A 22,967-nucleotide genomic window follows, 5' to 3' on the forward strand; every position below is an offset into this window, starting at 1 on the left:
AAAGATTTCTCTTTATTTTTTCTTTAGCACAGGCCTGGTGAAGATGGATGAATGGGTGTATTTTTGTTCCTGTCATATTTGATATGTATAGCATTTTTATAGCAACTGAAGGTAACATAGTTACGCTATATGCTTTAAAATGGCACACAGAACGTTCCCCCATTCTGGAAAACACAGAACGTTCCCCCGTTCTGGAAAACACAGAACGTTGCCCCGTTCTGGAAAACACAGAACGTTGCCCCGTTCTGGAAAACACAGAACGTTGCCCCTGTAATCTTGCAGTCATGAAAAATAAACAAGATAAATCACCTACATTGCTGTGTGCTTTCAGGACAAGATAAAGTAACAAATGTGGCATGACTTATTTTACTTTAGAGTTTAGAAATGTGAATAACTAGTGAAAGTACAGGGAAACAATCAACAATCACGGGAAACAATCAACAATCACATACTGCAGGAGAAAAACTTTCTTTTTAGTTAAAAAGATTAAATACAACCCTTGGAGGTTGAAGGGAAATGTGAGGTTAATAATTATCTTTTTTTTTTTTTTTTGCCAAATTATTTTGACCAATGAAACTCCACCAATTGAGCAGACGCCTCTCTGTGTGAGATGCTTCAAAACACGATAAGAGGCAGATGACTTCATAACATCCATCAGTGAAGTTCAGGAAGCCATCAACACCAAGCTACATTTTTTGTCTTCTAACTCCAACATGTCGTTGCTCTTCTTGTTGGGCCTGGCTCTGGTTGCCATGTCTCCCTCGAACGGGGGTGAACTTGTGCTAGAGAGAAACAGTTGTCCAGAGTTCTGGTACAGCTTCAACGGCCGCTGCTACAAGTACATTGCCACAAAGATGACCTGGGCTGATGCGGAGCTCTACTGTCGGTCCGTGGACAGCAACCTGGTGTCCATCCACAGTCTGGAGGAACACAACTTTGTCAATGCCATGATCAAGAGCTATGATCCTACTCAGGCCTTCACCTGGATTGGACTCAGCGATCTCCACAAGGAAGGATCCTGGATGTGGTCAGATGGGTCCAAAATGGATTTTCTCCTTTGGGACGAAGGACAACCAGATAATGCAGGAGAAAATGAAAACTGTGGACACACCAACATGTTCACACACTATAAGTGGAATGACTATGTGTGCTCACTAACATTCTCTTTCGTCTGTAAAAAGCACTGCGCTTGTTGGCAGAGGCAGGAAAAATCATCTGAATCTGCTGTCCAATTTAACTTGTCATGAAATAAATCTCTATAATTAATTTAAAAAAAAAGAAAACTGATGTCATCTTTGTGAATGATTATTTAATACTGTTTGTAACTAAACGTTACTACATTTTTCTGTGATGTAGTACATCTCAAGTATTAGATCGGATTAAAACCTAATCAAGAAAATAAAAAAAATAAACAAGATTAATCTTTTGGAACTGAAATTTGTGGCACTGGATGTGTTTTAATAACTTATATTTTTTTATTCCCATCCATCCACATTTTCTTACAATTATTTTTTCCAACCTCTTTGGACATTTTTAAAGCAGCAATTTATGTATAGTTGACATTTTTGTGAAGAAATATAAGTTGTGTGAGGGAAATTCAGCAGAAAGTTACACAACATCCATTCGGTCCAGAGACAAAGTCTGAACAAACAGTGCATGTTGTACTGTAAACAGTACATGTACCAATAAAGTACATGTTGTTGATTTAGGTGACCTCGTTGTTTTCAACAGTCAGAAACATGCATTTTAAATTGACAAGCTATTAATGTGAATATTCCCAAACGCACTTTCTTGACTTGAAGTGCCACAAATATGGAAATAGTTTATAATTTAACTGTCCTGAGGTGAATTCATTTGAAAGTTTAAAGCAACTTCAAGTGTAACAAATGAGGTTGGACAAGGACCCAAGAATAATTTGAGGATGGTGAGGGGAGGTGAAATATCTTTTTAAGTCACTCACTGAGAACTACGTCATTTCATATGTGGAAAAAAAAATGCTTTTGCAAAAAATTTTACTTATAAAAAAGGAAAATAAAACATAAAACTGAGCCACAAATGAGTAAATGGACATATTTTCCATGAATTTTAACCCCAACTTTGATTTTTTCTTTTTCTTTTAAGCTAACTATCTCCTTGCTTCACGCTCATGTTAACAGAACTACTTTAAACAGGAAATTGTACTTTTGTCCACGTGCTCAGATCTATAAAAAAGTCACGGATTTTGCTGTTGTTCTTGAGGCAACTATAATATAGCAGAAATAAAGTAATAACACTTTTGGATCTGCCCTAAAGTATGAATGAAGAAGTGTAAATGTAAATAAACTTAGTAATAACGCTTGTCTGCAGATTAGAATCAGATGAAGGCTTGTGGGCGGGGCTTTTGTGGAAAGCAGCCAATCAGAGGAACGATTCCTGCAGCAACTTGTTCACTGAAGCGTCACTCACTGCCACGTAGAGGAGAAGCTGCTGCTGCTGCTGCTCCTGCTGCTGCTTCTTTTTGTTTTCTGCTTAAACTTGCCTGAAGTTGGGTGTGTGGGCATGTTCCTGATAGTGCTGAGCCTCCTCGTCTCCTCCATGCTGGCCTCCGTCCGAGGCGGGAAGCTGCCCGAAGCCGAGGTGGACATAGAGGTTCTGCAAAGGCCCTTCATCTGTCACCGAAGGTCCAAGTACGGAGACATGCTGCTGGTGCATCATGACGGATACTTTGAGAACGGGACCATGTTTTACTCCAGGTACAAAGTGTTTCCATGGCTCACACGCCTTGTTTATTAAAGAATTTGAAACATAATAAGTTTGGGGGGGGGGGCAGAGGGGAGTCTTCATGTTTTTGTTCCTGGTGGATTATGCATTGGTCTGGCATGTTGTGTAACAGAAGTTGTAACACTGATCCTTCTCTTCTGTGGCAGTAAAAAAAAAAAAAAAAAAGTTTTCGGCAATCATAAAACGAAGATGAGTGAATAGAAGATGAGAGAGAAAAATGTGGCTGCTTGGAAGATTTAACGACTACAATAACAAAAGGCAGTTTCGCTACTTTAGCCATTACTCATTAATCAACCAGGTGATCAGCTTGTCTCATAAATTGCAGAAGGTATAATATGAGGTGCAATAATCATTCAAATTAGAAAGCATTAATTGTTATATATTTTTCTCAAACGTGTGCATTAAAATCGATAAGAAAAATGTTACATCATCATTGTTACAGCTTTATGAGTGAATATATTGTATTATTTTAGCAGCAGGAAAAATAATTGTCTTTCAGCCACCATATCATGCTATGCATTTTAAAGGTTCAAATTAATTATGGCAGGTATAAGCCTGGCGGGCCACCAGGCTCTACTTGTGCCCCCACCAGGCTAAGCATTGCTTATTTATTTAAAATTGTTTAAAAATGTTTACATTTTTAAGACTCTGTAGCTTAAGTTCAGGTGTTAATCATCCAAACTTCCAATAGCATAAAAATTATCAAGTGATATTTTCATGTCTTCTGCCAACTTTAAACATTTTTTAACTCAAAAACACAACGGGCCGCTGGATGAATGACCGCCGAGCGCCCCAACCACCGGGCTTAGCAAGTTTTCTGGGGGAAACCTTATTATGGTATTTTACTGTAACTGTAAAATTGCTTTAATTTTTCTCGATATTATTACATGGTGAAACTCTCATTACACCCCAACAGCAGTGGAAACTATCCCTCAAGTTTTAAAATGTTGCTGGTCATCCCAGCACGCACATTTATAACAGATGTAAAATTATTGCCTTATAAAGGGCAATAGCAGCATTGCATATCATGCCACACCTGAATATTTTATAAAAAGGTTCTGTGTCTTATAAAACTGTGAAACATCAGTGGTTGTAATTCAGCAGACTCAGGGGTCCCCCATTATAATATAAGCCTGGCAGACCACCAGGCATTACTCCCTCCTGCCCTAGCGCATCTACCACCAGGTTTAACAGGTTTAAATGCTGAGAGTGAAGAGGTTATTTTTTATTTGCTCACAACTGTCTAACTGTGAATGAAGGCAGAGGTGACACGTTTAAATGGCGTCTCTCTCAATATGTTTTTCCCAACAGTCGAAGGCAAAATGAGAAAGCAATGTGGTTCACATTGGGGATCAGGGAAGTACTCAAAGGCTGGGATCTAGGCCTGCAGGACATGTGTTCAGGAGAGAAGAGGAAACTGGTAGTACCTCCAGCCCTGGCCTATGGGAAGGAAGGGAAAGGTAGAGGGAGGCCTTGTCCGTCTTCTGTCTTCAATGCATGCTGCTGAACACAGTCAGTCTCTCTATGTGATATTCATGTTTCTCTGTATTACTTCCACTGGTTTTCTAGGATTTTCATGCTAAGCTGAAACTTTATTGTGGGCCAGTCGTCTGCTTTGACTCAGCATGGAGCATGCAAACAGTACTGTGCTTTCACTCTGGTAAGCACAAACTACACTAACCAAACCCATCGCCCTGTAGGAGCTAACCATCCATATTATAGACGGAAAAACATCCAAAAGCTTGGCTGGACGACTCAAACTACCTACTTACGGTTTTGTTGATGCAATGTTTTGACGGCTCCATTTTTTAAGCTGACTTGTTGCCATGTTACCTGTGACCAGGTAAGATCCCACCGGAGAGCACACTGACCTTCTTGGTTGAACTGCTTGAAATCAGAAATGGTCCGAGGTCTCACGAGTCCTTTCAGGAGATGGACCTCAATGACGACTGGAGGCTTTCCAAATATGAGGTGAAAACAAAGATTTTTTTTTTTTTTTTCCCCGACTGTACAGAGTCAAGAAAAAGATTTTTTATTGTTTTACTTAATTTTTTTTACTATTTACTTTTTTTAATCTCTATATCTCACTATGTTTGTATGTTTTAGGTGAAAGAATATCTCAGGAAGGAGTTTGAGCGCTACGGCTACCCGCCCAACGACACTTTACACGAGAACATGGCGGCCGATATCTTCGCCAAAGAGGACACGAACAAGGATGGTTTCCTGTCTTCAAGAGAGTTCACCTACAAACATGACGAACTGTAGAGTCACTGCTGTGGCTTGTCGCTTAAACACAAGAGACTCTCAGGTTATCTAAAGCAGCATGCTTGTGTGACACAGAACTGTGAAACTCATTGCGTCAGACATTTTAAGCAGACTGTTTTGCTTTTGGGCCCCAAGTTTTCAATCAGAGGTAATACTTTTAAAAACCAAGAACAGCAAAGAAGGTAAATCATTTGGCTTTCCATTTTAACTCATAAGATCATTGAAGACAAGCAGTTCTATTCAGAAGTTTTCATCTACTCAACAGCAGCTAAATTTTATTTTGGTGGAATAAGTATACCACAAAAAAAACTTCATTGTCTCTCAGTAATATCAAAATTTTATATATACATACACCTCCACTAGTAGTTGGTTTAATTTTTTTTTTTTAGAAAAACCATACGGCTCAGGTGGGGCCTTCACCAAGCTCTAGTGCTAAGTATTTTACCACTATTCATTTTATGAGAAACTGCTAAATTATTTTAAATATTTCTCTTTTTTACATGGACCTGTCTTTCAAGTAAATTTTTTCCATGTACATAGCTGTATGTCCAGAATAATTACTTTCATGCCAATTATGCACTGGCTTGAAAGATGCAGTATGTAAACTTCTGACCAGAGCTGCAGGTCAAATGACTCCACTGAATCTCAATTTAAAAAAAAACAAACTCTATGGTGCTCACATTTTTCCTACTGTAGAAATGCCTTGTATTTCTTTTTCCTTTTTGACATCTTTCTAAAGCTAATTTTCTGAATCCATTTGGATAGAAAAACATAAACTCTCCAAAACAAATTTACCTTAAAATCTGGAACATGTTATATTTATTGACTTGAGCATTAAAATAGATTTTTTAAACAGATTTGGTCTTTTTTTTTTTCTAGTAAAATGAACTCAGACATGATATTCAGAATATAGCTGTCAGTCACACACCACCTACAACTGTGTGTAGATGGTGCATCAAATATTGCACAATTTCTTTTATTTCCAAATACTTTTGTTCAGTGCTTGTGGTCAGTCTTCCACTGTAGAGATAATCAGAAATGGAGTAAATACTCGTCAATAAAATGGTTTGTGCCAACTTTGGTTAATCTGCTGATACTTCCACATTTGACCAGCAGATGGCACTGTCCTCCCAGTTAAACTTTGCGCTAGCTGTTACTGGGACGAGGAAAACAGCTGAACTTATGTATTTTTTGCTCATAAAATCTGAACCCTGAACATCCTATTTATCCATCCTCGCATGTCCGTCTTATAAATTTTTCTGAAAAATAAAAGTCACATTAACACAAAGGAGCACCACTATACAAAGACTACCAAGCAAACAGGTAAGACTGAGTAATCATAAAGGATCTACATGGAACCTTGTTTTTTACTCCAAAATTCAGCACATCCATTAAAATGTGTGTTGAGAAATGACAAGAAAATGAAAGTTACAAAATACTTAAAGTTCAACTTAAATGCAACTCTTGGACAAAGACAACTTTGTATGTCTTTAAAAAGTTGTGGCTATAAATGTAGTAAACAATATAGAGTTGAGGTAACACAAGATGTCAAAAATCTTCCTTTTCAAGTCCTTCCATTAGTGAGTAAATCGATAAAAATGTTAAAAATAAAATAGGAAAAAAAAGTGATGGAAGACTGTGTCCCACGACTTAGTGTGTAGAGACTCTATCTAGTCTGTCGAGCCCTCCTCCTCACACACATTGAAAACATTCCGAGCTGAAGAAGGTCAGAGGTCGCACAGTCAGAATAAGGCTGGACCCTGTTTGACACTCACGCTCACGCAGAACACGCAAACACACCAAGGATAAATGAGTCTCTGTGTCCATTTTGTGAGTGTCTGGAGCCGTCAAGCGGCCGACCGAGGACCAGTGTTCTTTGAGTGAGGAGGAAGTTGGCGGCTCAGTGACTCATCTGAGGTGTGTCCTGATTCCAGGTGGCTTTGGGTTCACTGAAAGACAAAGTAACAGATGAGACCGCAGCGCTAGGAGACAGTGTAAACATAATTTAGTGTCTTGCAAAAGTGTCGTACGCCTTGAACCTTCTCACACTTTCTTGAGTTTCAACCACAAGGTTTATTGTACTTCGTGTGCTAGACTTGCACAAAGCGGCACATAAATGTGAAGGAAGTATAAGGATACATGGTTTCCCATTTCTTTATAGGTATAAAAACATGTGGCGTGAATGTATTTGCCTTCAGCCCTGCATCTTCTTTCACATGTTGGCTTCGTAGCCTATATGGCTTATATTTGTTGCATATATAATGTTATTGTTACCTGTTTTTTCAAGATAGGGTGATTGTAAGTTTGCAGTCTTTTTGGGTGGGTTGAACAGTGTTTTATGAGATGCTTTAAAGCTTGGGATGGGGTTTTATAACCTAACTCTGCGCTAAAATTCTCCACCATGTCTGGTTTGTTCCTTGACTTTTAAGATGTTGTTTGTTTGCAAATGTTCACTTACAAACTTCCGAGAACAACACAGAGAGGCTACAATTATATGTAGCTGTGCTACACGTTCATTCAACTCCACAATTATACACTGCTTGACATATGTGTGTCCCATGAAATCCCCCTAAAATAACTTTAGGGCTTGTGGTTGCACAACCACAAAATGTGGAAAAGGGGAAAGGTCCTGCATGTGTACAGAGTGAGTACCTCTGTTTTCTTTGCTTGGGTAAACGCGAGGGAAGGGCTTGAATTCATCGGGCGGCGGGAGGTCTTCTACAGGGTGGAACTGGAACTTGGATTCAAAGTCGTCTACTGGACAGAAAAGATGCAGCTAGTAGTTAAAACATTCAAGCTCGTTTTCCATCAGATCTGAGTTCTCATCAATACAAAAATTCATTTTAGCTAATATCACAAAATAACAGATAAAATCAATACCGATTGTATCGGTATTGATACAATTGTATCGGTATTGTATCGATACCATCTTCCTATTTAGACGATGGGATCTTCTAAATAAAAGATATTCATGTTTAGCTTTATCTACTTATTTCTTGTATGTGTTTCACCTTATAGCTTTCTTTAAGCCTTCATTTATGGAGGCCCATAGGTGCCACAAATAATGAAATAATTTAATTACTAAAGGGAGAAATTACAAATTACTTCAATTTGGAAAAAATATTTTATTAAATGTGCTAATGGTTAAAAAGGTTACAAAAGTACATAAATAAATATTAAAAACAACACATACAAATGCACAATTACATAATAATTATGATGTATGATTATTTTTAATTTAAAATTCAATTATTTTATTATGTTTTTATTAAATTATTGACTTATGCATAAAAGTTGCCACACAGTTTCTTGTCATATGTAAATAATTATTCAATGACGTAATGATTTATTTATTCATTAGCAAAACTGAGGCCCGTTTGAACCTCCATGTTTGTAAGTTTCTAAAACGATTAATGTTATTAATATTTAAATATTTAAAGTCAGCCTCTAGAATGCAAAACTTCACATGCTTAAACAATACCTCCCAGGCTACTGTTTAAGCTGTTGTTAAGCAAAAACAAAGGAAAGATATAAAGGTTTCAGAAAACACAAGCACTTTGTGTTTTCTGATGCATCAGAAAACACAGTGCATCAAACCCTACAATTTAAATGTGGCGCACTGTCTTTTCACCACAGTTGTACATTCTCTCTCTTTATATGCAATAAGATAGTGAAACTTTACCCAGACTGTGGAGGTGTCCATTCCTAAGGCTGAATGGAGGTGGAGGAGGAGGCGGCGGAGGGGGAAGAATGCGGGTGGACAACTCTGTGGTGGGGGAACGTGCCGGAGGAGCCGGTGGAGGAGCCAGCAGCCGACCCACACCTGTCAGAGAGACGAGAGGGGTCAGCAGTTTGATCCAACCACATGCAAAGTCACCACGATTTGATCTAATGCCAGCTAACACACACAGAATATTTAATTATGCTTATTTGTAACTCAGGGAAAAAGCAACTATTCACGTAAACTCCCAAAGCACACAGAGTGTTGGGTTTAATGGCAAGGTGAGACTAGCGCCACAGAATCCAACCTGGACTCTGCAGGAAAGTCCACAAAGAGATGTTTCTGTTCACTCACACACGCAGAAAATCAGCAGAGGAGTCGATCTGAGTTCGTTTTAAGTCAAACAATTTCATAATGACTGTATTTGTCACTGCATCGTTTCACTGTCTCATGGTTTAACTTCTGGTCCTATATGAGGGTTAAAAACTTTTGTAAAAAAAAAAATTAAAAAGATGTTATTTTTGGAAGGTGACGGTTTTCAAAGTATCTCAGCAACTCTGTGGTTGTCCTTCACCACATGTATCAAACTTGAGGATCCGGAGCCAAATCCGGTCCACCATCGTTTTTAATGTGGGCCTCCAGACTCTATAGAGCCACATTAACAGAACTTTCGAGATACAACTTGTGTGCTTAAATATTATTTTATCAATAAAAAAAAAATCTAAGGAGTTTTATATGTATACTGCCAAATTACATAGAAAGCTTTTCAATATTATTTAATTTCAAAAAATTTTAATTGAATGCAAAGAAATATATTAATATTCTAACAATCTGTTAATAATCATCAACACTGCTATAGCTGACAACCAGCTCTTTAAGGACATTTATGATCTTGATATGAACCTAAAAGAAAACGAGCTTGACACCCCTGTCTTACACCATTTTATCTCTGGACAATTATATTCTGAAATATTAATATTCTTTTGGGCAGTCAATAAATGCCACAGAGTCACATATAAAGTTACATCTTGGCTTCTCACTTGTTCAATACAAGATAGCTTAGAAGTTAGCTAAGAATTTAACTACCTTTCACTTTTATTTATTTATTTATTTTTTTTTTTTTTTTCTAAAACATGACTCAGACTGCACTGGAAGCTTTTCCAGCTTTGTGAAATCACTGTGAGCAGTTTTAACCTTCGAGCTATTTATAACAACCCGCACGATGCAGAAAGCTGTGGACAAAAAAAGCTGGATATAAAAAAGCCTCCCTGCTGACATCAAAGACACATTAGGCACCACCTACCTAAACTCCTGGGCACAGCCGGCGGGCGCCGAGTGGGAATGTTGCAAGGGTACGACGGTGGCAGCGAGCGCATGGCTGCCGAGGGCACCGGGGCCACTTTGGGCGGCGGTGGTGGAAGGGTGGTTGGGCAGCTTGGGGTGAAGGACGTCGGTAAAGGCGGAGGTGGAGGTGGAGGAGGTCCCAGGGGGCTATCACGCAGAATGGGGAACCTGGACGGTTCAGAGAACGGAGGTGGAGAGTAGAAGAAGTAACCTGACGAGCGGTCTGGGATGGATGAAGGAGGCGGGTGTGTGAGTGGGGGAGGTGGAGGAGGAGGAGTCGATGGCTGGGGCAAGGACGTGTGGTGAGAATGTTGAACAGGTAGCCATGTTGGCCTGGTGACCTGGGACGGAGGGGGAGGAGGCGGGCAGGAGGGAAGGGAAGGAGGTTTGTTGGCTGGTCGCTCGGCTTGATGCGGCGGAGGAGGGGGAGGCACAGATGGAGGGGCGGGCGGAGGCGTCGGGGGTGAGGACGCCGGGAAAGGTGGCGGGTGCTTGCTGCCGTGAGAGGGGGAGGGTGAAGCAGAGGCGGAGGAAGTGAGAAGACGCTGGAAGGAGTTTTGGATCTCTGCAGTCTTGGGAGACTCTGGAAGGCTGCTGGAGTCCGCCGATGTAGGAGCGTTCCACTGAGGCCTCAAGGAGGCAGAGGAGCTCGACCGAGACACTTCACAGGATACAGACAAACAGGAACCATAGTTAGGCTAATACAGTAAACAAAAAAATAGTTTGTTGAGGACAGGGGTATGTTGAACTCACCTGGGGTCTTGCTTGGTAAGTCTCTATGACCAATAGGCCTGAGAGTGGGAAACCCTGCAGCAAACAATCCACCTAGAGAGGGCCCTGTGGGACCAATCCCAGCTGATTGGTTTTGAGAAGAGCCAACATCTCCTGTGTTAGTCTTGGACTCTATGAAAAAAAAAAAAAAACCCACATTAAATACATTTGATTAGTAACAATATGTCAATGGTGGTCATCAAATTGAATCAAAATAATAGAAGAATGAGGTTAAAATGATGAAACTGATACTTCGGGTTAGGTCAGTGAATTAACATCCACCTACTTACATTCTTTCGGGTGGATTGAACCGCTAACTGTTTGGCTGTCACTTCATATAAATTATTATAAGATCTTTAAGAAAAGAAGACCAGAAGCAGGGAGATTATAAATCACATTGTCTGTGTTTTATTAACCTCCACAGGGATTCCTCCCTGAAGGGTAACAGGGTCCAATTTGTGTGCATGTGTTCAAATATAGATCACAGACACACAACATTGACACCCCACACCTCAGCTCCCCCTTTGACCTACATAATCTTCTCCCACACTCTCATCTTTCATGCCCTTCTCGCTAGAAGACATCACACCAGGGCGTTTTAAAATAGACTTTTTATCAAATCTCCACATGATTAGACGATACGGTTCAGGGACTTACTATCAACTGCAGGGGCGCTCCGGTCGTTGACCTGTGTGACTTTCCTGAGCTTGGCGCCTTTCTGGATGTCGGCCAACAGAGCATTTCTCCCTCCTCCTCCGCCAGACTGGAGCTGAGGAGGCTCCAAAGGGCACTACGTTACAACAGGGGGAAAGAACAAGTATCAGTCATTTCTATTACGTTATTGTAATTTATGTCACAAACGAGAGGGAAAAAAAGTTCCTCACAATATTTATACCACTTGATATGTTTTCTTTTTTGTTGTTTTACATTCTCGTACCACAGGCAACAATCATTTCTGTTAAGATTCAATGTGATAAAAACTTAGAGTAGTGCATAATAAAAAAAAAAAAAGTGCTTTTTTTATTCGGTAGATTTCAATCTGTAGAATCACTTTTTAGTGACATCTGCAAGTCTTTTGGTGTGTGCCTCTGCCAGCTTCACACACATGGATACTGACATTTTTGCCAGGTTTTTTGCAAAAATACTTTCAGCTCAGTAAGATCGAATAGAGAGAGCCTGTGATATTTCAAGTCTTGCTACCAGAAATTCTCACTCAGAGTCAGATTTGGACTTTGGGTGATTCTGAGATATAGTTACAGAATCTCTGACCTCTCAGGTCTCCACAGAACAGCTGCATTTATACCGACACTCAAACAGAGCAAAGGGAAGGTGACTTAAAATGCATGCCACACTTTTCAGAGTTCCACTTCATAACCATGTACTACTTTATAACATTTAATCTACCCCAAGCTGCATTATTATTCTGGTTGTGACGTACCAACATTTGAAAAAGATGACATAAGTACTTATTCATAGTACTGTAAATCTAAATGATTTCTTATTAGATCTTTTATTTTTTTTATTTTATGGCTATATTCCAGTCCGTATAATCAGTTTTTTATGCTAATTTATAAAAGTACACTGCAAAAACATAAAATCCTACCAGGCATTTTCAGTCTCTAGTGCAAAATATCTTAGTACTCTTTAAATAAGATAAAACTAACTTACAAGTTACCTTTCAGTAAAAAAATATGAGCTTGATTTAAGTCAATAATCATTTAATATTAATGAAAAAATTCTAGTTATATGGAATAATCTGAAAGCAGAATAATACATTTTTACAATAATATAACTTTATATTATATTATACTATATTAGTAACAAAAATTACTTGTAAATTACTTGTAGCTAAGATTTTGTGTTTTTGCAGTGTGTCGAATTATCTTCCTGTAAACTGCTAATTAATGGACACACAGGAATCAGAAGAAATAAAAAACAAAATGAACTGAGGGAATATTTTTTTATGATACATTTCCACACCACTTGTCTTCCCCCTACGCAGAGAAGCAGGAAAACTTGAGATCACTGAGCTGTTTCTTCAGTTTGCTCCATGCATCAGCTCATTTAAAACAAGGACGCTGTGGAAACACAACACCTTCCTGCCGGCCAGAGTCGCCTCTTTGTCCAGTTGTCTGCGTGCTTGCGTGCGTTGCTCAATCAATAATGCAAAAGCCGCCTCCAGGTATCGGTTATACGCATGTGAGCGTTTACAAATGGATGAGGAAGATCTAGAGGTAGACAGGCTCACCTGCGGCAGGGCGGCGGAGGGGGGAGGCGGCGGCGGGGGGCCGGGTGGAGGCGGCGGGGGACCTGGGGACGGCATACCGAAGATTCAGATACCTGCACAAGAGAAACGCACGCTTTATCACCACAACTATTTTCTTCCAGCGTGGCTACTGGTGATGTTTAGATCCCGTTTTGTCACCATGGACTGCCACTGTGTGGAAGGGGGCTTCATCTGATGACCTCCTGGCCTTTCTTCCTGAACAGGAAAGGCTGTGCAGCACAAAACAGGAAACAGAAAGCAACTCCATCCTCTCTGCAGAAACCTGACACAACTCTCCGCCTCCCATTTAACTCTTCTTCCCACAATGCTGGGCTTGAGACGGGAACAATGGGGAGCGTTGTGTGAAAAGTACTAGACCCCTAGCCGCTAGTCAATGTGTGACGAAAGGTTCTCGGTGCAGCTACTGGATGGAAAACACATCGAGGAAAGACCAGAGGAAGAGGACCTGCACTGTTCAAACATATTGTTCTTTTTTTTTTTCTTTTTTTTTTTTCCTGAATATACTCAGGATGTCTTCTAAGGTCCAGGATGGTGTCAGCAGGTTCCAACCAACTTTGGTCCTGCAAAAGCCTCTACAGCCGCTCAGTGACAAACACTGAAAGCATCCTGACGTTTTTGCACACTCATCCCCTCTGTGGAATTTGCTCCTGCTCCTCCTTAGCAATTTAATAAACGCTGAACAGGACCTGTATTGTTGCTAAAAACGAAGCTCCCTTGTCCCCCCCCCGTGTTTACATGTGCCCAGTTCATGCTTTGGGAGTTTGCAACCTGGCAGACTGTCCGCCGTTGCTATTCCTGTCTTTATAACGGTCTCAAGGATCTTCTGTCCTGTTTAGATTTATTAGAGGGCCAAAAGCCGGACACCCGGGTCTGCCGAGCTCTGGTCGAGCAGGTGCTGCAGAGAGCGCACGTACACCGTCTCCACCAGCCTTTGTTACCTTTCCCCCCGAAGGTTGTTTGGCCTCCTTGAGGCAAAAAGGAGCTCATGTGACTCCAGACAAGTAACTGGAACTGCTTGCAGATTAAACCGGAATAAGGAGCATTTTGATGACACACACAACACGTTGCCTTTAGAAGAAGTTTCTTTCCGCTGCGCTCTAATCAGTAATGGAAACATTTGCACAAACATTCTTCGAAGCTGTGAAACAGTGAAGGAAGGGAAGATAAGTTGCTCCTTTTTGACATTTTAAGCGGGAAGACAATGAAAAAAGGAAAGAAAAAGTGAAACCCACAGCCATCTGAATAGCTAAAAGTTATATTTAATATCATATAATACTCAGTTTTGAAAAACAAATGTGTTCCGGCAAATAGTAACAAACATTTACGTCAATGCAGCAGATAGCAAACACTAGATTTCAGCAAGACAAACAACCAGGGTCAGTGTTAGCCAGAATGCATAGATCTACATTCATATCTTTTTGTGACTTATAGCCTCTGATATATGCTTGATTTAGTTTCTTGTGGGTCAAACCGTTTTAATTTTTTGTGACACCACCTAGTGCCTAATTTTGATGTGGAGGATACAAGTTCCATGGCTTTTGATTTGTTCATCAAATAAAAATCTGAAAAGGTGTGCCGTGCATTTGTATCCAAGTCTCTTTACTCTAAGACCCTTAAGAGGCACCGAAGTCCAGAAAATGTTAGAGAACAAACAGTTTCATAAGGACAGAAGAGCAGCTTGAGGAAGGGTTATATATGTCAAGCTGTAAAAATCTCAAATGCAAACATGCCCAGAGGTGGACGTCTACCTAAACTGACAAGCAAGGCAAGGAGAATATGAATCAGAGAAGTAGCCAAGATGCCAGTAGTAACTCGGCAGCAGCTGCAAAAATCCACAATTTAAACTATTAGTCACTCAATCCACAAAAATGGCCTTTATGGAGGAGTGGCAACAAAAACGTTAAAGGAACAGTTTGCTATCAGCCATGTAGGGAAATCTGCAAACATCTGGGAAAAGTGCCAGTAGTTACATGAGACTAAAATTCAACAAAATGTTAAACACTATTCTTGGCAGAATACAAAAACTGCTCATCACTTTCTAACTATGAAACATGGTTGTGGCAGCATCATGCTGCGGACAGGTCCACCTTCCAGCACGACAACAATCTTAAACATGTACACAGAGCAACAATGGGATGGGGAAAAAAAGGTGTGTTAGAATGGCTAGAATGTCAGACCTAATCAGACATATCTGAGACTGAGATATTTTGCAAAGCAGAACATACATAAATTTCAGTCTGCAAGTGTGAAGTTGAGCTCGAGACATATCCGTAAGCATCCTTGCTGCAGTAACTGCAGAGAAATGGGGGGGTTGGGTGAAAAAAAAAAACCCATTTAAAAAAAAAAAAAAAAACAAAAAAAAAACAATTTAAATCACGTGTCATTTTCATTTTACTTCACATCAACTCAATAATTTATGTTGTTCCATAAATATCCTGGTCTGAAACTGCACTAAGACTCGTGGCTGTGTGGCAAAATGTTGGACAATGAAAAAGGAGTGAATACTTTGCGAGGGACTGTAATTGTTGATTCACCTGGTGAGAAATAGGTGAATGGATTTGCAGATATGAATAATAATAATAATAATAATAATAATAATAATAAACATCCACTTGTTGCATAAAACAGTGTAAAAAGAAAGACTTTACCTTGTAAAAATAACTTTCCAGCAGAGACAGCTTTGGTGCCACAAAGATCAGCACAGTTGAGTCCTCATGGTGCTGATCTTCATAACGGGACTGTGACAAAGTTATTTTTAGTCAACACAGGCCAATAAGACGCCGCTGATCAAACGTACAATCCCATTTGGGTCCTATAAGCACCTGCAAACTCCTCTCCTCTTGCAGGAACTCTTAAAGAAACTTTTCTTTTTCTCTCATATCTACGGCCACCAGCTTGTAAAGCGCTGGTCCAGCTCAGCAGCAGCAGCAGCAGTTGCGGTTTATTTTCCCAAACGTGCTCTGCAGGAGCCTCACAGTGCCAAGCCACACCTTAACGCCACATAACAAACAAGCGACCAATGGTGAGGGAGAACGGTTTGTAGCTTTAAATAACACATGGACGGTAATTTAATCGATTTGAGGTCTAGTGCAGTGAGTGGAGATTACATTAATGTGTAAATTTTAGGAGTTTACAAATAGTTTTAAGCTCTCTTCCCCCGCGCTCACAACTGTGAGGTTGACACTTAAGCGCACAAGCTCGCCCTCTTGTGTTGATAAGACGCCATTGCACCTCTCAGTCACTCTAACATTCATCTCCAAGGAATCCAGCTCTTGTTTAACCTGTTGCACCTTAATTACTGTGAGATAGACTAAAAATATTGCTAATGGGATTGCAAAGAAGCGATCCTTCTTAAGTGTCGACACACACCTTAATGTTTAGCAGCTGCAGAGGAATGCAGCAGCACAGGTGAGGTCCTCCCTGAAGCATATAGGTTTGGCGTATGCTGCAGGGCCTGTGTGTGAACACTTTGTAAAACCTTGTTGCTTTTATAGGATTAAGTCGTACGACAACAATGGCTGACGAAAGGGCATTGTTTTGTTCTGAAAATTAGTTTTCCTTTCCGTAAAGCACTGTGACAAAATCAACAAAGAAAGCAAAACTAAACAAAAAACTTCTCCTTTAAATGTTCAGATTAAGACACTCATTGGATATTAACGCACAGACACACACACACACACCGGTAGAGTCAGCCGTTGCAGATTTATTTCTAATGTTGCCTTCGTGTCAAGCATTCACAGGTGATCAAAACTACACAGCTCCTTTTTTTAAATTAAAAAAAATATATATATCACATGTCATGTCTTCATCTGGATACCAAGAGCATATTGTTTACAGTAGAGGCAGCTTTGCAACAAACCTTGTAAAAATATGCCTGATTGAATTTAATCCTTCATTAAAATAGTTTCTGCTTTTTGCTGGTAAATGTCTGATTCACCTTCACTGGAATCCTTCAGACCGCCCAGAGTCAAACGTTTTACAAAAGTCTTGCAAAAACAAGCACTATCCTTCATCGTAGAAAAATTATTTGTAGCATTTTAACATTGTTTTTTTGTTTTTTGTTTGTTTTGCTACAAATATTGGAAAACATGTTTTTGAACATCATTTCAAAGAAGCATTTCACTTTTTTGAGAGAAAAACAGCTTTTGATTACTGCTTTTTTTTAGGAAAAAAAAGGTTATTGTGATTTGATGAACTGTAAAAAAAAAAAAAAAAAAATTAAAGAGCGAAAAACAAAATCAAGGTTTTAAAAAAAGTAGTTTCAAAACCATTCAAAAATATTTCCATCACAGAAGTTTCTGCTGTTCAGTGTCAGCTTAATGATGGCTTCTTTAGGTGAACCAATTCTGCCTTTTGGAAATATTTTAATTGCAAAAGCTAAAAACTAAAGAAGTCCCAGTTATCAACCTTAAGATATTGCTGGTTTAAACTACAGTTGGGGAAAAAAACCGTGGGACGGTTACTGGACAAGTCGCCAGTCCACGATGCGACGCTGTACATTTCATGATACCTTTACTCAATATTTTCATAGAGAGAAAATCCGATACCAGCCAACTGCTTCTTATACTTGTCCTTTGAATTGCGTTTGTGACATTTCATGTGCAAAACGGTTCAATAACCTTGATAAAAGCAAAACAAAACATAAGACATTTGTAACATAACCCTACAAAATGTCTTAAATCTCAAAAATATATTTGAACTCGTATTCAGAATTCTGCGTTATTGATATAAAACCCAGGTGAACATCATCCCCAGCACTCTGTACAGTACAATGCCTCATGAGACCAAAGCTCCTTCAGCTATTTAAATCCCACTCCTTCTTTTGAAGCAATACTGTGAAGCAGTCTTTTTTTACACACGCGCACACAGACAAACACACACACCCCTCTTCCCAGGGTCACCGTTTGTCCTCCCTCCCTGCCGCTGCGGCTTCCCTCCCCTTCTCCTCGATGGGCAGGGTCGATCGCGGCCTCCTCTTCTCCTTGAACCGACCCGAGCGGGAAACCTTCATGTTCCTGCGGCACGTCTGCTCGTTGAACACCGATTCCAGCTTGGAGTCGTCAAAGGTTTCGTCGCTGAGCAAGCTGGAGCCCTGCGCGGGGATGGTCTGGTCGGTGGTGGTGGCGGTCTTGGACGAAGAAGACGGGTCTTTCAGCCTGTCCGGTTGCTGGGCGAAAGGGTTGAAGTCTGGGCCCAAGCCGTAAGGATCCGCACTCTTTTTCTTTGGGATGAACACCTTCCACCATGGGACCTTCTCTGCCATCTTGAACTGGCGGTTGGGGCCTGTAAAAAAGATTGAAGCACTTTAAAAAATTTATTTATTTATTTTTAATGAACAAAACTTTGCAACACCTTTAGAGTTGGATTCAACATTTTCAACTCTATCAAAGTACATGCAATAATAAGAAGAAGAATGTTAACTAAAAGACACTGATGTGGCCTTTCCTCACCAAGAGAGGTCCTAGCTTTGATTCTAACAGAAAATGGAAAAAAAAATATAGGCAACAAAGCATTTATCCTTAGCCTTTATCTGATCCGTCTTAAACCTAAAACAACAGTGTAACAAAGTACATGCTGTTTGTTGATCTATTTATACACACAGAAGTGACGTGAGGGAGAGGTTGGAAAGCTCGAAATGATACAGCAGAGCAACTTTTGCTGTAATCTGTTCAGCCCTCCTGTTATCAGCTCTCACTCTCTTTTTAGCCTCAACAAACTCCCTGATAGGAATTACCGTTTCTCAACATGTAGCAAGCACAGTTTCCTGATAAAATGGCAATTTAAACACCTCATTGATACCAAAAGTATCAGTGAGTCAGGTAACGTACGGGACTTGAAGCAGAATTTGATTCGGGGCCCCTCTTGTCAAGATCATCCCATAAAGACGATTCTTTGAATCTTTCACAAAGTGAATTTACTTTAAAGCATGTACGTTTTAAAAACTTGTAATTTATTAATGCTGAAACCGTCAGAGTGAATTTAATAGAATACTCATTCTCAATAAAAAAAAATCATGCAGATTCTTCATATATGATGGCTGGTTTCAGGGCCTTAAGCAGTGGCTTGGTTTGCTCTGCCTTGGGCAAGCTCTGCTTTGAGTAGCTTCACATAGCTGCAGTATCTGCACTGAAGAGTTCTGCTGCCAACCTTGTGTGTTCACTTACCTGAAAAAGATTGATTTATTGTCTGTACTTATTCATAAACATACACTCAGATGGTGTACTCAATTTACTGACAGGAATAGGTGAGTTTATTATTATTATTATTAAAAAAGACATTTCACTTCTTGACTTGACTGCAGATCATCTGATCCAAGAAAAAAAAAAATTGGCCAATTCCGAGTCGTGAGCCGGTTGATCGGTGCATCTCTACAACTTTGAAACATCTCTGATATTTTACTTCACTGCCAAATAATCACCTTTAAAAACACAATAAATCCCACGTAAAGGTCATTCGACACGTCTACATTGGAATATTTTCGGTTTCTGGGCCAAAGTTTCACCAGCTAATCCCATGAATAACCAGTGGAGCCATATTTAGCCTCTCTGTAAAACTGGTTTATTGAATCGTGAGAACAGAAGCGCAAATCAGTGTGAATCAGATGTCAAGAATATGCATAGGATGAGAAAAAGTACCGGTGCTCTCTTACCTGAGTTGTGGGAAAGAAAGATGGTAACAGTTAAAGGGAGTTGGAGCTGGGCAAATTATATTATTAACAGTCCTAAGATATCTCCAAAGCTTTTAGGACGCCGTGTCTTTTTTCTTCTTCTTCTTAGACCACAGACCTAGAATCAGAAGTGACAACAATCCTTCAAATGGTCGATGAGCAATCCATTTTCAAGCAGAAGACACTTCAAACACCCCGCACCAAACACTTTGTATGGCTTTTATTGTCGCTCTTGCCAAACAGTTCGCTTGCTTTCTAAACCGGTCTTCGGTAAAATGGACTTACATATTTATAAGAAGCAGCGTAACCTCCTCTGAACCGACACGTTTCCGCCCGAAACTTCGTCCAGCAGCACCTGTTCTCGCTGCCTATTGGCTGAGCCCAGCGCGTCACCTCAGAACAGCCCAGGTGAGTCCGGAGCGGCTGTGGGTGGGGCTTTATGGTTGCGTGGCAACATACCCCATGGGAGCTCGAGTCTCTTCCGCGGCAGATAACGCATAAAAAGGACTCCTTTGTATCAGGTTAACCCAACCCAAGCCGCGGAGCCAAATTATGTTTAGGCTGTTTCTCACCATACAAAGGAGTGGAGCAGGGGCGGTGGGAACTTTATTCTTTATTCAGCAGGGGTTGTATTATCTACTCTAGATAATAATAATAATAATAATAATAATAATAATAATAATAATAATAATAATAATAATAATAATAATAAAAACAACAGGTAACACTCATCTACACGGATGTAAAGCAGGTGTTAGTATTAAAATCATTGCAGAAAGATGCCAAAATTAGCCGTGATATCAGTTTTTATCTCTATAAGTAATTATTCTATAATTTATTTCTATTTCATCTGTATGTAGAAACTGTCTCGCTGTATGGCAAGTGACCAGGAAACACTGCGGCAGTAATAGACGACAACACCAAACATAATCTGCTGCTATCTTAAGGATCTATAAAAGATACTGCTTCCTGATTGTAGCTGCAAATATAAACTCACAAAACAAGCATTAGCGTACAATACTCTCACATGATACCAGTGTGTAAGTAATTTAATGTTTAAGATCATTTGTGTTTCCCAAACTATTATTTTAGGATGTTGTCATTTTATTTTCAAAAACTGTGAATACATTTTTTAAAAATATAAATTCAGTAATGTCCGTATCAGATATTCCATATCGGTTGATCACACATGAATGATCATGTCTTTTCAAAGCAGATAAATAAATATTTTTTATGCATATATTTGCAATGTTCTTTGTTTCTGTGTGCATTGTCTGTTTTTGGGCCACTTAATGGAATTGTGATTGTAATTGCAGTGTCAAATGTGTGGAATAGTGCAACCAAACTATTTGGTTGCAACATTTATGGCCTATTTTAGGTACCATACCTGTATATATATCTGTAGGTCTTTTTACATCTCCTAGAAGTGATCCTACACTGTTAAAAATTGTTGACCTTGGAATCCCTGAGTGGTTTCTGTCTGTTTGGGTTGTTGCCAACAGGGAGTACCAGAAGAAACCCAGACACAGAGGGAGGAGGGAGGAAGACAGGGAGTCCCTTTTTGTCTCTCTCTCTCTGTTTCTCCCCTTAAGTGAGAGTGAAATTCATGGTTTTGGTACCAGGAATGTGTGCCATTGGCGCTGCTTCCCGGTGACAGGCGGTGGCCTGCATACCTGGGGACTCATCTAGACAAAGGTAGACATGGACGCACTTCAAAAACATCAATATTTTAACAATAAAGACAGATAATATGTGAAAGAAGAAGAAATTTAAGAATTGAAAGTGACTGAATAAATAATTATTTATAAAGTGATGCCCTTAAAGATCTTGTAGAATTGCTTAGGGTTTACTTTAGCATTTAATACTAAAAAAAACTATTTTTTCCTACGTTTTGCACCTTAAACCAATATAAAATTATCCTTCTGCAATTTTGCATATTTTTTGTCGTCTCAGTGTCACACTTTAAAATTTTGCTGCTGCAAATCTGCGTCTCCTTTCACATGATGCAAAAATATTACAGTTGGTTTCACTTAAGATTGATCATTAACTTTGACTGCATCAGACAGAAAAAAAAGCATCAATCCAAGACCTTTTAGATAAGAATCCACATAATAAATATTACCTCATTATGACAGCAAATCTTACGTTGAGCCCATTTGTTCTGTATCAAGGAACACTTTTAAAAGAGAGTCCACTGAAACGGACAGAAGCATGTGGAGAATGTGTGTCGAAAGCTTGGCGATTCCATCGAGAGATTTTGAAACAGTGCCCTGAATTGCGAAAGCTCTGTCCTCCATGTGCGTTTGTTGCTGTACCTGGAAACAGGTGTCTTTCTGTCAAAACAAAAGTACACACAGAACCAGTCTCACACAAGGTGTGGAAAAATAGGAAAAATGTGGTTTCACTTCCTGTCTAAAACGCTGGTTGAGATTTGTAACAAGCACGATTGAAAATCTGGTTTGTTGAGGGAGGGGGAATCTAATTGTAAAATTATTAATTAAAGATTAAATTATTCTGGTATTATCCTTCATGTTTTGCAGTTGGAGGTGGCGAGGAAAATGCGGAAGACCCAGGTTATGGAGAGCAAATGAAGATTTAATGATGAAAATGCAGAGATCCAGGCAGCACAGAGTGAGTAGAGCTAGAAGCTAATCTTTGGTAGCAACTAGTAAACAACTGACAGCAGACTTGATAACTAGAAAAGGACCAGACCAGGAACAAGGAACACAGGTGGGATTAAATACACAAGAGGGTAATCAGGGAAATGACACACAGCTGGGAACAATCAAAGGGTAGCCAGGAGACTCAATAGACACAGAAACCTAAATGAATACACAGAAAAAAAAAACAAATCCTTACATTATCAGAACATTCTTGTATGAATACTGTTGTTAGATTTCAAACAAATGTCTAAGAATATTTTATGTTTGCTATATTTCAGAAAAATCTTTACGTTGATGTGTAAAATAAGAACAAAAGCAGTGTTATGATCTAGTAACGGCTCAAGTTCTGGATGCAGCACCGAACCTGTGCAAGAACTTCTGTGGAAAACCCCTTTGTGGTTATGAGTCGCAGAGTTGCAAAATACATCAGCCACAATATGTTATAACTGATCAATACAGCTCACTAGAGGCGTCCCACAGGGGTGTGTG

The 22,967-nt window shown here is 39.7% G+C and overlaps 4 protein-coding genes across 7 annotated transcripts; 2 read left to right on the forward strand and 2 right to left on the reverse strand.

Moving 5' to 3' along the window:
- The first annotated feature begins 542 nt into the window (after positions 1-542).
- On the forward strand, positions 543-1,291 carry LOC106945378 (lactose-binding lectin l-2-like). Its single transcript, XM_015029016.1, has one exon. The coding sequence runs from the start codon at positions 714-716 to the stop codon at positions 1,245-1,247; it is 534 nt and encodes a 177-aa protein (XP_014884502.1). The 5' UTR covers positions 543-713; the 3' UTR covers positions 1,248-1,291.
- Positions 1,292-2,405: 1,114 nt separating this feature from the next.
- On the forward strand, positions 2,406-5,879 carry LOC106945381 (peptidyl-prolyl cis-trans isomerase FKBP14-like). The gene is made up of 4 exons (XM_015029020.1): positions 2,406-2,732; positions 4,072-4,220; positions 4,604-4,731; positions 4,867-5,879. Exons 1-4 carry the CDS (start codon positions 2,539-2,541, stop codon positions 5,023-5,025), a joined length of 630 nt encoding a protein of 209 aa, XP_014884506.1. The 5' UTR covers positions 2,406-2,538; the 3' UTR covers positions 5,026-5,879.
- A 488-nt stretch (positions 5,880-6,367) lies between these two features.
- wipf3 (WAS/WASL interacting protein family member 3) lies at positions 6,368-16,108 on the reverse strand. 3 transcript variants are annotated; one of them, XM_015029018.1, is made up of 9 exons: positions 15,971-16,108; positions 15,797-15,886; positions 13,110-13,201; positions 11,519-11,651; positions 10,844-10,993; positions 10,050-10,751; positions 8,708-8,848; positions 7,678-7,782; positions 6,368-6,974 (listed from the first exon to the last, which is right to left on the reverse strand). In XM_015029018.1, the coding sequence occupies exons 3-9, from the start codon at positions 13,182-13,184 to the stop codon at positions 6,934-6,936; spliced, it is 1,347 nt and encodes a 448-aa protein (XP_014884504.1). In that variant the 5' UTR covers positions 13,185-13,201; positions 15,797-15,886; positions 15,971-16,108; the 3' UTR covers positions 6,368-6,933. The 3 variants fall into 3 exon arrangements, with proteins under 3 accessions (XP_014884504.1, XP_014884503.1, XP_014884505.1); XM_015029017.1 differs by having other exon boundaries at positions 15,797-16,108; XM_015029019.1 differs by having other exon boundaries at positions 7,678-7,779; positions 15,797-16,106.
- A 1,711-nt stretch (positions 16,109-17,819) lies between these two features.
- LOC106945382 (proline-rich protein 15-like) lies at positions 17,820-20,180 on the reverse strand. 2 transcript variants are annotated; one of them, XM_015029022.1, is made up of 3 exons: positions 20,101-20,180; positions 19,798-19,933; positions 17,820-18,431 (listed from the first exon to the last, which is right to left on the reverse strand). In XM_015029022.1, the coding sequence occupies exon 3, from the start codon at positions 18,409-18,411 to the stop codon at positions 18,046-18,048; it is 366 nt and encodes a 121-aa protein (XP_014884508.1). In that variant the 5' UTR covers positions 18,412-18,431; positions 19,798-19,933; positions 20,101-20,180; the 3' UTR covers positions 17,820-18,045. The 2 variants fall into 2 exon arrangements, with proteins under 2 accessions (XP_014884508.1, XP_014884507.1); XM_015029021.1 differs by lacking the exon at positions 20,101-20,180 and having other exon boundaries at positions 19,798-20,093.
- Positions 20,181-22,967: the final 2,787 nt, after the last annotated feature.

Source organism: Poecilia latipinna, unplaced genomic scaffold, assembly GCF_001443285.1.
Source record: "Poecilia latipinna isolate Pla-1442-1.1 unplaced genomic scaffold, P_latipinna-1.0 Scaffold141, whole genome shotgun sequence".
NCBI lineage: Eukaryota > Metazoa > Chordata > Actinopteri > Cyprinodontiformes > Poeciliidae > Poecilia > Poecilia latipinna.

Bases quoted from the DNA above. Each gene is read 5' to 3' on its own strand.
- wipf3 (XM_015029018.1), bottom strand. From the start codon at position 13,184: ATGCCGTCCCCAGGTCCCCCGCCGCCTCCACCCGGCCCCCCGCCGCCG. The intron at 10,994-11,518 runs GTAAGTCCCTGA...TTTTTTTCATAG, and splicing joins GAGCGCCCCTGCAGTTGATA to AGTCCAAGACTAACACAGGA. The intron at 10,752-10,843 runs GTGAGTTCAACA...TATCCTGTGAAG, and splicing joins CTTACCAAGCAAGACCCCAG to TGTCTCGGTCGAGCTCCTCT.
- LOC106945378 (XM_015029016.1), top strand. From the start codon at position 714: ATGTCGTTGCTCTTCTTGTTGGGCCTGGCTCTGGTTGCCATGTCTCCC.
- LOC106945381 (XM_015029020.1), top strand. From the start codon at position 2,539: ATGTTCCTGATAGTGCTGAGCCTCCTCGTCTCCTCCATGCTGGCCTCC. The intron at 4,221-4,603 runs GTAGAGGGAGGC...ACCTGTGACCAG, and splicing joins CTATGGGAAGGAAGGGAAAG to GTAAGATCCCACCGGAGAGC. The intron at 4,732-4,866 runs GTGAAAACAAAG...TGTATGTTTTAG, and splicing joins GGAGGCTTTCCAAATATGAG to GTGAAAGAATATCTCAGGAA.
- LOC106945382 (XM_015029022.1), bottom strand. From the start codon at position 18,411: ATGGCAGAGAAGGTCCCATGGTGGAAGGTGTTCATCCCAAAGAAAAAG.